Source organism: Oncorhynchus clarkii, chromosome 5, assembly GCF_045791955.1.
Source record: "Oncorhynchus clarkii lewisi isolate Uvic-CL-2024 chromosome 5, UVic_Ocla_1.0, whole genome shotgun sequence".
NCBI classification, from domain to species: domain Eukaryota; kingdom Metazoa; phylum Chordata; class Actinopteri; order Salmoniformes; family Salmonidae; genus Oncorhynchus; species Oncorhynchus clarkii.
In genome coordinates, this window is record NC_092151.1 from 35737532 (window position 1) to 35749713 (window position 12182).

The 12182-nt window shown below is 46.7% G+C and overlaps 1 protein-coding gene across 1 annotated transcript; it reads right to left on the reverse strand.

Annotated features, from left to right (window-relative positions):
• Nucleotides 1-915: 915 nt before the first annotated feature.
• Nucleotides 916-3240, reverse strand: LOC139408723 (apelin receptor B-like). The gene has a single exon (XM_071152967.1). It carries the CDS (start codon nt 3189-3191, stop codon nt 1953-1955), a length of 1239 nt encoding a protein of 412 aa, XP_071009068.1. The 5' UTR covers nt 3192-3240; the 3' UTR covers nt 916-1952.
• Between the last annotated feature and the right edge of the window lie 8942 nt (nt 3241-12182).

Here is a 12182-nt window from a genome sequence, read left to right on the forward strand (position 1 = left end):
AGATTAGTTTGTAGTGTAGTAGTGCTTGAGTTTAAATGCACGAGGCTCTGGAGCTGAGAAGAGGCAGAATAAACATGTTTGCATTATTGGGCTTCTCAAACACACAGAGAATTCCATGATGAGTAATTCCAACAGGGTGGTGAAATGATGGAGAGCACTGTTGAATCAGATTCAGGTTCCTTCAAGCCCAATGTATCATGTCAACAAAGGCAAATATTGTGTCACAGAAGGAGTGTGGTGTCTGTAAGTGGCCCAGAATTATTAGCCCACTCCTCCTACCACCCGCTGTTACTAATTATGTCCAGAACAAAGCTCATTACAACCAAATCTGTTAATCATGGGGATGGTCTCTTACAGGTCAGTGAACTGCTGTACGCACAGTGCTTGTCTGCAAATGACTCAAACAATAGTTCAATTATCTTTATTGGCTTAAACTGGTCTCAGTGCAAAGCATCCCAACAATGGAACAGTGAGTTGATAACGGTACACTACAATATTTTGACATTACACAGACTGACTATCTTAGATATTGGCTTTAAAAGAAGCTACTCAAGCTTACATGTTGCTGAAGGGAGCGAGGGAGAGATGTGGTAGCAGGGTTACACTGGTTTACATGATCAACACAGTTCTCTGAGAAAGAATGCATTGTCCTCCGTCATTTTATCAACACATTGTCAACAAATGTCTGTTAATGGTCTGAAGGGGAACACTGTCGTAAAGGAGCAAAGAAACAAACGTTGGAGTGGGAAATCAAACTCATATGTATTTCATGTAGACACAGCTTTGATTCTGTTCTAACTGCACACATTGGGAGGGAGACTGTCACCCTTCAACTCGGTGTGCTAACATGACAAACGCATGTCTACTGAATAGTGTTTGCATGACATTGTAACAAGTAACACAATGACACGAGAGGACTTTAGTTCATCAGAAAACTTTTTTATTTCAAATCATCACATGAAAGCATTGTACAGCATGTATTCACATCTTTGTCAAATAAAACAAGTTAATTCATGCCTTCCCCAATCCTGATTCAATACACACACACACACACACACACACACACACACACACACACACCACACACACACACACACACACACACACACACACACACACACACACACACACACACACACACACACACACACACACACACAAGAGTTTAATCTGTCAGAGCAGCCACCTATTAGTTGGCTCTCCTCACTCGACAACATTTGTCAGCTGCCATCTGTCCGTCTGGGACCACCCCCCTCCCTCCGTGCCCTTATCTCCCTTTACAACTTTTTTAATCAAGCTACAACACCTTTCCTGGACCTACACACACACACACGTACGTCATGACTGGGGCAGAGGAAGAGGTCTCACCTCGTTCCAATGAGCAAGTGCTTAAAAAAAACAAGAACAGCATGGTACAAATGCATGTATAATACACTCCTCCAGTGTTAAAAGCCAGAGCCATGGGACAACCCACCTAAGAACTTGTCTTAAGTCAACACGGAACACCAGGAGAACAATATGAGCTGCTTTGTCCCTTTGAAATACATTCAACTCTGTCCAAAATGTCTGGGTTCTGGTTTGCATCACCCTGGCATGGAGCTTGGCCCCCTGTATCAAGCAGTTCAAGGGGTTTGTACAAACTTCCTAATCACTGAGAGTGAGCTTGGAGGATGTCAGTGGTCATGATTACAGCCAGAAGACTGACTATCAGTTTCCTCAGTCACACAGTCTGGAGGACACGTACATTTGCACTCAGTCTGCAGTCCACTTGCATGTGGCTGAATAGGTAATGATATCATTTTGCTGGATAGGTAATGATATCATGCACCTCTGAAATCTTACATTTACCTGTAGTGTTCAGGTGACGATGGAGGCAGGACAGGAAAAGGCAGCTAGAGACCTATTCCCTCTGGCTGGCATCCCTCTTCCATGCCCTGACCCCAGCATAAACGTCACACCTTAGTGGCCAGCGACTGGGCCTCTGTCTTCTGGGAGGACATGGAGCTGCCGGGGCTGGTGTGCATGGCCTTCTTCAGGTTGAGCAGACAGAGGCACTGGGAACGGAAGCGCAGGTCGAAGAAGGCATACAGGAAGGGATTGAGGCAGCTGTTGACGTAGGCCAGGCAGGTAGCATAAGGGTGGGCCAGCAGGAGGAAGCGGAGGAAGGCGCAGGTGTTTGGAGCCAGGTTCAGGTAGGAGAGGGCATCAGCGCTCTTCAGTACGTGGAAGGGCATCCAGCAGGCAGCAAACACAACCACCAGGGTGGTGATGATCTTCAGCAGACGCCTCTTCCTCTGGTCCTCCTTACGCAGGCTGTTGAAGTGGCGTGTCACGGTGCAGCCGATGAAGCAGTAGCACACCATCATGGCCAGGAAGGGTAGGAGGAAGCCCAGGGCAGAGGAGGAGATGCTGAGCCCTGCGATCCACATGGACTCCTTCTGCTTCAATTCATTTGATTGACTGATTGTTTGATTACCCACACCCAACACCAGGCTGAAGTCCATGCCACAGGAGATGAGGTCGCTGCTCTCGTCATTCTTGATGGTGCGGAAGATGAGTGTGGGGGCAGCCAGTAGGCCGGAGAGGAGCCAGATGGCCGTCAGGGAGGCCTGCATGTGGCCACGGGTACGCAGCTGGGTGCTGGACAGAGAGTGCACGATGGCCAGGTAGCGGTCAAAGCTCATGGCGGTGAGGCAGAAGACGCTGGCGTACATGTTGAGCAGCACCACGTAGCTGCTGATCTTGCAGAGGGCCACACCGAAGGGCCAGTGGTAGCCCAATGCAGTGTACACTGCCCACAGTGGCAGAGTCAGCACGAAGGTCAGGTCAGCCATGGCCAGGTTGCCTATGTAGATGTCTGCTGACCGGCGCTTGGCCTGAGCCCTCCACACAGTGAAGATGACCACACCGTTGCCAGAGAGACCCAGGATGAAGATGAGCATGTAGAGGACTGGGATGACTGAGTAGGAAGGCTTCCACTCAGAGTAGTCACACATGGTGCTGTTCTCCTGCTCTTCATAATCATAGTCATAGTATTCAGGGGTTGTCCACTTCTCCATTCTTCTTAGAGTATCCTTTTCTTCTTTAAAAATGTATATTATTTTATCAGGTAAAATAATGTTGATCAATGGATCAATAACGTGTATGAAGCAATTAGAAACTTGGTTCAAATCCGTGTGCAAGAAGTTCATAAAAAGCGCATAACATAGGTCCTGACCAGTCGAGGGTGATTTCAGGTCTGGTGTCACAGCGCTGGGCAGGCTGCCTTTTTAAACCCCGGCAGTTCCTCACACAACCCTCTGTCACCTCCTCCAAGGCCGATCCCAGCACCCCCCTTTCCCTTTCCCTACCCACGCCCCCCGCGACTCCATAACGTTCGAGTGTGAAGAGAACTCTCCAATAAACGGTAAGCAGACCTCAATTTAAAAGCGAAAACGTAATGAAAATACAAATAGGGCATTGAAAGAACATTATTATAACTCTTATGACGCACACGTTTAATACATGTTAAAGACTGTAGGCGAATTGTGAGATCTGATCTACATGTTTTACAGCCTTCAGAAGTCCTACAAAGTATAATTGAATTGATATGGAATTGATTTGAAAAATATTCGTTTTCCTGCCTGTCTAGGCAAGCCGGGGCAAGCACCTAGTCTAAAAGTAGACAATTACAATGATAATGTGGCAGCATTTAAGGGGGAACCACTGCCAAAGTAGGCAATTGTACACTTGAGCACCCAAATTAGAATAATACATTTCCATGTCAATGATCGCACAATTGCATAGCACTGCTTGTTCAAACATGTTGCGTGTGTCGTGTGCAATGTATCAAATAAAACATTATGTTATTACTGCAGTGCTATAGGGTGAGTATAATTTGGTTGTGTCCAACATAATTAATTTTGATAAATAATCAAATATCATGGTCCAGCAAATGAACATTGATAGAGAAAATTTGACCATGAAATATTATATTATAAATATCCTATTCTCTTTCTAATGGGAATTTGTTGTGGTGCATGAAATAGGACAGAAAACGTTATTGGCCTATGTTTTACATATATATATATTATTTACCTGTTTAGCTTACTGTTTTCTTATCTGGCCATTAGATGTCCCAGTTTGCCTTATGTTACTTATTTAAGAACAAGAACATATAATTTATTATAATTGACCAATAAAAAGCAACCCAAGATAGGCAGCCAAGAGACTTGGCCCGCCGGGGTTCATTCCAGTATTCCCACATCCAGAACACTGTTATTGTTGACAATCACTGCCTGTTATTTCTTTAGTAAATATTGTCTTCATTCTATTCCATGAACTGCATTGTTGGTTAAGGGCTTGTAAGTAAGCATTTCACTGTAAGGTCTACTACACCTGTTGTATTCGGCGCATGTGACAAATACAATTTGATTTGATTTGATGTTAGAATTGTATCACTGCAGACTTTGTCATCATAACAAAGTTAAACCTTTTTTTCCCTGACTAATCTGGTGCTTAAAGGACAGTTAGACATGTCCTGTATCCTGTGGGTCCATGTGTGACGTGGGATGAGACAAGACAGAGGTAGTGAGTTGAGACCAGGTATATGTAGACCTAATATTCTACCATTTAAATACAGGTGCTCAGTAGTTTGTCTCATATCCACTCAGAAATAGGAATCTGTCCAAATGGTTTAGTTGGTGAGAATCATCAGTTGACTGATGTAAAGTGAGTCTGATCTAGTCCCTGTGTATCCATGCTGAAGGAACCCAGGTGGGAGGGCTCATTCTACACCCTCCTCTGTCTCTCAGCAGTGTAGCAGCAGCAGTGGCGCCAGGGCACTGACCTTCTCAGACACAACCATCACTCAACAATCTGCTCAGCCGGTCCCCTCCTCCTCCATCCCCCTATTCCTGTCTCACCCACAGCTCTCTCTCTCTCTCCATCCCCCTACCCCTCTCCACCCATCTCTCTCTTCCTCTGATGATGAGCCAGACCCAGGCTATGTGGAAGTCTCTGGTTCTCGGCAGCACTAGTCTTCAAACGTCACTTACCTTATATTAAGCAGTTTGTTTTTGCTACTTGTTTTGGTAGTTTGTGTTGATTAAACCAATTTAATTGTGTTTCTCCCTCTGCTCTGTCTCCCCCCCCCCCCCCCCCCCCCCTCTGAGCTGTCTCCTGAGCTCTTTTGCAGGACATTTGGCAGCTCTGAGCAGGAAAGGAGCAGAGTGAGTTGAGTCAACGCAAGCTTCCCCTGTTCTAATGGGATTCTATTTATATGTGAGATTGTGTTTTGTGCGGCATTGTAAGGGCGTTGGAAGGATATGCTGGTCAAGGCAGTGAAATCTAAAGTGAAATCAAAAATTACACCTAATCCAATTCACGCCCACCCACCATCAATGACTAAATAAGTGATCAACCCTTTAATGAGCAGACAGGCTAATTTGACAGGGATCAGAGATAAGAAACAGCTGGCTAATACTGATGATTAACATGAATGACATCTTCCAATGTTCCAAAGGAATTTCAAGTCCAAAGGAATTTTAACTTTTCATTTTGTCAGTCAGTGTGAGCATAGTTCTGTTTCTCCAACATTCCATTGGTGTTTTTGCTATTGCGCTATTTATTTTTGCTCTCATCCTCTCATGTGTGGCCTTGTGTTGTAAACCACACACAGGTAAGACACCATAAATCTTCCTATACATGTACAGTATGTCCTGCTGCTGACCACATCACATCTCTTGTCATCTCCTGTTCTCACACCCAAGGTCTTCATCCATTATCCATTGGTTTAGAGCAAGTAAAAAATAAACAATAAACAATATTGAGAGATATTGCATAACGACAAAACCTATTCACCCTCAGGAGACTGAAAATATTTGGCATGGGTCCTCAGATCCTCAAAAGGTTTTACAGCTGCACCATTGAGAGCATCCTGGCGGGTTGCATCACTGCCTGCTATGGCAACTGCTCGGCCTCCGACCGCAAGGCACTACAGAGGTGAGTGCGTACGGCCCAGTACATCACTGGAGCCAAGTTTCCTGCCATCCAGGACCTCTATACCAGGCGGTGTCAGAGGAAGGCCCTAAAAATTGTCAAAGACTCCAGCCACCCTAGTCATAGACTGTTCTCTCTGCTACCGCACGGCAAGCTGTACCGGAGCACCATGTCTAGGTGCAAAAGGCTTCTTAACAGCTCCTACCCATAAGCCATAAGACTCCTGAACAGCTAATCAAATGGCAGCCCAGACTATATGCATTGCATTGCCGGTGCCCCTGCACACTGACTCTGTACCTGTACCCCCTGTATATAGAATCACTATTGTTATTTTACTGCTGCTCTTTAGTTGTTTGTTACTTTTATTTATTTTCTTTATGTATTTTTCTTAAAACTGCATGGTTGGTTAAGGGCTTGTAAGTAAACATTTCACTGTAAGGTCTACTACACCTGTTGTATTCGGCGCGTGACAAATACAATTTGATTTGATTTGATACGAATGGAGACCACTCACAAGCACATGCACACACTCACGCTCAAATGCAAGATTATACGAAAACATACACACACACACACGCTACACATATAGACATCTGTCTGCATGGCTGCTGAGAGCACCTTTGATCTTTCATCGTCATATGACCTGTGTGTTGAAGTTTGTTTCTGAGCCAGGGTTCTGTTGTGTCTTTTGCACCAAATGAGCAGGAGGTGATACGGCCGGTGTGATGTGTGATGTGTGTGAGAGAGAGAGGGAGAGACAGTTGTTTGATGTGTGTGTGTTAAGCTGTCAGAGACCACATGCATTGGTCCGCTGTAACTTACTGTGACAGCTGGCTCTGCAGGGATTGATTTGCGAGCTGACCAACACAGAGCCAGTCAGTCACTACTACAGCCTGTGACATTACATATCTGTTTTATAACTTTATATTGAGAGTGTACAAACACATTACACACAGTGAGGAAAATAATATCGAAGTCACACTAGTGAAGCACCATCAATGTCCAAATAAGATAGATATGGTGTGTGGACAGTCTCCAAAACAAGCTACCCTTCCCAGTTGGAGAGTGGGAACATTTGGGCAACTTTATGGTCCATCCCACTGTCCTCTCCACCTCCCTTCAACCAGGGGGTTGAGATGATTGACACCAGCCTGCTAAGCACTGGAGCCACCAAGATGGACGAGGTTACACCTCCTACAGCCCAGCCCCCACTCCTCACCCCTAACAACCCTACTCATTCACATGGACCACTAATGGGGAGAGGAAGACCACATGATGGGCAGTGTGACCGTCTGTCTGGACATGTTAAAAATCCTACAGCAAGTGGTTGACTGGACATGTCTCTGTTTCTGTGAGAGCTCAGACTGCCTGATACCGTTGGCGAGCGCCGGATGTTCACGCGAGAACATGTCATAATACTGTGGATGTGGTCTACCACACAAATCGCAACAAAACACAAACGCATGGGAATGCTCCAAAGATAGATGAGGGATGATCGTTTATGAATAGTCCAGGCAGTGTAATGCCATGTCATGCCCTTCGTGTCTAGAAGGAACATGGATTACCTGTGAGAAACACTTGGACAAACTATCCAAAAACCTGTACGTCTTGTGCTACTTAATAGGAAAGAACCCACAAGATAGTAGTCAGAGAGAGGGGATCCAAAGCGCTGTGAATAACTGACCTCATAACAGGCTTCTCTATTGAGTTCACCTCCAGGCAGCTTTGAAGGGTTTTAAACATTTTAATGAATGCCAAAGAGCATAGTTACAATTAAATGTGCATCATTTCCTTATTTTCTTAACTGCTTCGTGCAGACAGAAAGCTAGACAGAAATCTACAAGCATGTTCTGTCCTAAATTGTGCTTTGTCCCACAGTGACCTAAGCACTTAGAATCCTGAATGAGCTTTTTGAGGCTCGTCTCCTAATTTCTTTCTCTGCATCTCTTCTGCATTTCCATTTCAGCTTTCTCCAGCAAGACTTTCCGTGCATTTACTGCAATCCATTATACACCCCAAACACAGACGTGTGGCCGGATGACAACACGCATCCAGACCTCCGGTCTTCATCGTCCTGACGACAGAGTACCGGTGATTATAAATCTGCGTGATTGGGGCCTTTCCCTTGGCCAATTAGATGAGGTGAAATATGGGAGGTCACGCCTGCTGTGGAGGCAGCATGCAACCAGCGCTCTGTTTACTTAAATGTCCCTTATCAGCCCCCATCAGAGGACCTGGGACACAAAGAGAAGGGGCCCAGAGTGTGTCCCTTTGTTCACAGAAATGTGCCGTTTCTACAAGATTTCCTCCCTTGCGTTTTGTGGCATTCCTTTAGCAATGGACATCGACATTGTTAAGATAAATAGAACAGTTGGATAATGGATGAAAATATTCTAAACTTTTTAAATTTGTTATAGTTCATCAGATATTGACTGAATTATAGTTCAGGGATTCTGGTGGGAATTCAGGTATTCAATATATTGTCAAATGGCACTTTTCTGGATGGAATGCACTCATATATACTGTTACTTATTGTATCATATATTATTTTAATTATTGTATGTTAAAATAACGAAAACAGATGTGCCTACTTTGCATAAACACACTGGGTGGATTTGCATATATGAATACAATAACATGAAGGGGTGGAACAGGGCTGCAATGACCAAACACTTGCTCTGTCAACTCTACCTGCACTCACCTGCGCTGTCTAAACTGTCTCATAAATTACTGTTGTTGCCCCGTTCTGTTGCATAATTCTACAAGTGTGTCAATAGTTTGATTCAAAATCAACACACTTGGCTCTAGATTACACCTATCTGTACATACTTTATGTTGTTTGCAAGATCAGACGTAATATCACTTTAATCCAAGTCTTAAATTGCTTTCGTTTCAGATAATCTAAATTGTAAACATTTCAACTGTATCTTTATTTTTATTTAACCTTTATTTAACTAGGCAAGTCAGTTAAAGAACAAATTCCTATTTACAATGACGGCCTACACCGGAAAAACCCGGACGATGCTGGGCCAATTGTGTGTCACCCTATGGGACTCCCAATCACGGCCAGTTGTGATACAGACTGGATTCGAACCAGGGTGTCTGTAGTGACGCCTCAAGCACTGAGATGCAGTGCCTTAGACCGCTGCACATTAAATTAGAACTTTTTTTCAAATCCACAAAAATGTGTTATCTTTCTTCTGTCTCTTGTGATTTAAGTGTCAAGATGGTGCGTTAAATCCCGACGAACCTCTACAGAAGGTTTTCACCAACAATGAATTTGGCAGGTGAAGAACCGCCCACATTCATTTTCAATGAGGGCAAGGGATTGGGGGAAGCAGTGGCGTTCGGTGACGTTTAAGATAAGGGAGGACGATTATGTTACGGTGCGTGAATGAGGACCCAAAAGCGAATTAACTTAAACAGAGCTTCTTTAATTACCAAACATAGGTAGGCTCAGACGGACCGGCAGATTCCGACAGGACAAGACAAGGTTACAGCAAACATGACGACAGTCTGGTTCAGGCATGAAACACAACAAACAAGAATCCGACAAGGACAGGAGCAGAAACAGAGAGAGATATAGGGACCTAATCAGAGGGAAAAAGGGAACAGGTGGGAAAAGGGGTGACGAGGTGGTTAGGAGGAGACAAGGCACAGCTGGGGGAAAGAGGGGGAGAAAAGGTAACCTAACAACGACCAGCAGAGGGAGACAGGGTGAAGGGAAAGGACAGAGACAAGACACAACATGACAGTACATGACAGTACCCCCCCACTCACCGAGCGCCTCCTGGCGCACTCGAGGAGGAAACCTGGCGGCAACGGAGGAAATCCTCGATCAGCGCACGGTCCAGCACGTCCCGAGAGGGAACCCAACTCCTCTCCTCAGGACCGTACCCCTCCCAATCTACGAGGTACTGGTGACCACGGCCCCGAGGACGCATGTCCAAAATTCTACGGACCCTGTAGATGGGTGCGCCCTCGACAAGGATGGGGGGGGGTGGGGGAAGACGAGCGGGGGCGCGAAGGACGGGCTTGATGCAGGAGACATGGAAGACCGGGTGGACGCGACGAAGGTATCGCGGAAGAAGAAGTCGAACTGCGACAGGATTAATGACCCGAGAAATACGGAACGGACCAATGAACCGCGGGGTCAACTTGCGAGAAGCCGTCTTAAGGGGAAGGTTCTGAGTGGAGAGCCAAACTCTCTGACCGCGACAATATCTAGGACTCTTAGTTCTACGCTTATTAGCAGCCCTCACAGTCTGCGTCCTATAACGGCAAAGTGCAGACCTGACCCTCTTCCAGGTGCGCTCGCAACGTTGGACAAAAGCCTGAGCGGAGGGGACGCTGGACTCGGCGAACTGAGATGAGAACAGCGGAGGCTGGTACCCGAGGCTACTCTGAAAAGGAGATAGCCCGGTCGCAGACGAAGGAAGCGAGTTGTGGGCGTATTCTGCCCAGGGGAGCTGTTCTGACCAAGACGCAGGGTTGCGAAAAGAAAGACTGCGTAAGATGCGACCAATAGTCTGATTGGCCCGTTCTGCTTGACCGTTAGACTGGGGGTGAAAGCCGGAAGAGAGACTGACGGAAGCCCCAATCAAACGGAAAAACTCCCTCCAAAATTGAGACGTGAATTGCGGACCTCTGTCCGAAACGACGTCTGACGGAAGGCCATGAATTCTGAAAACATTCTCGATGATGATCTGTGCCGTCTCTTTAGCAGAAGGAAGCTTAGCAAGGGGAATGAAATGAGCCGCCTTAGAGAACCTATCGACAACCGTAAGAATAACAGTCTTCCCCGCTGACGAAGGCAGTCCGGTGACAAAATCTAAGGCGATGTGAGACCACGGTCGAGAGGGAATAGGAAGCGGCCTGAGACGGCCGGCAGGAGGAGAGTTACCGGACTTAGTCTGCGCGCAGACCGAACAAGCAGCCACGAAACGACGCGTGTCATGCTCCCGGGTGGGCCACCAAAAACGCTGGCGAATGGAAGCAAGCGTACCCCGAACGCCAGGGTGGCCGGCTAACTTGGCAGAGTGAGCCCACTGAAGAACGGCCAGACGAGTAGGAACGGGAACGAAAAGAAGGTTCCTAGGACAAGCGCGCGGCGACGGAGTGTGAGTGAGCGCTTGCTTTACCTGCCTCTCAATTCCCCAGACAGTCAACCCGACAACACGCCCCTCAGGGAGAATCCCCTCGGGGTCAGTGGAGGCTACTGAAGAACTGAAGAGACGAGACAAAGCATCAGGCTTGGTGTTCTTAGAGCCCGGACGATAAGAAATCACGAACTCGAAACGAGCGAAAAACAGCGCCCAACGCGCCTGACGCGCATTAAGTCGTTTGGCAGAACGGATGTACTCAAGGTTCCTATGGTCAGTCCAAACGACAAAAGGAACGGTCGCCCCCTCCAACCACTGTCGCCATTCGCCTAGGGCTAACCGGATGGCGAGCAGTTCGCGGTTACCCACATCATAGTTACGTTCCGACGGCGACAGGCGATGAGAAAAATACGCGCATGGGTGGACCTTGTCGTCAGAGAGGGAGCGCTGAGAAAGAATGGCTCCCACGCCCACCTCTGACGCGTCAACCTCGACAACGAACTGTCTAGAGACGTCAGGTGTAACAAGGATAGGAGCGGATGTAAAACGATTCTTGAGGAGATCAAAAGCTCCCTGGGCGGAAACGGACCACTTAAAGCACGTCTTGACAGAAGTAAGGGCTGTGAGAGGAGCTGCCACCTGACCGAAATTACGGATGAAACGACGATAGAAGTTCGCGAAGCCGAGAAAGCGCTGCAGCTCGACGCGTGACTTAGGGACGGGCCAATCAATGACAGCTTGGACCTTAGCGGGATCCATCTTAATGCCTTCAGCGGAAATAACAGAACCGAGAAATGTGACGGAGGAGGCATGAAAAGTGCACTTCTCAGCCTTCACAAAAAGACAATTCTCTAAAAGGCGCTGGAGGACACGTCGAACGTGCTGAACATGAATCTGGAGTGACGGTGAAAAAATCAGGATATCGTCAAGGTAAACGAAAACAAAGATGTTCAGCATGTCTCTCAGGACATCATTGACTAATGCCTGAAAGACAGCTGGAGCGTTAGCGAGGCCGAAAGGAAGAACCCGGTATTCAAAGTGCCCTAACGGAGTGTTAAACGCCGTCTTCCACTCGTCCCCCTCCCTGATGCGCACGAGATG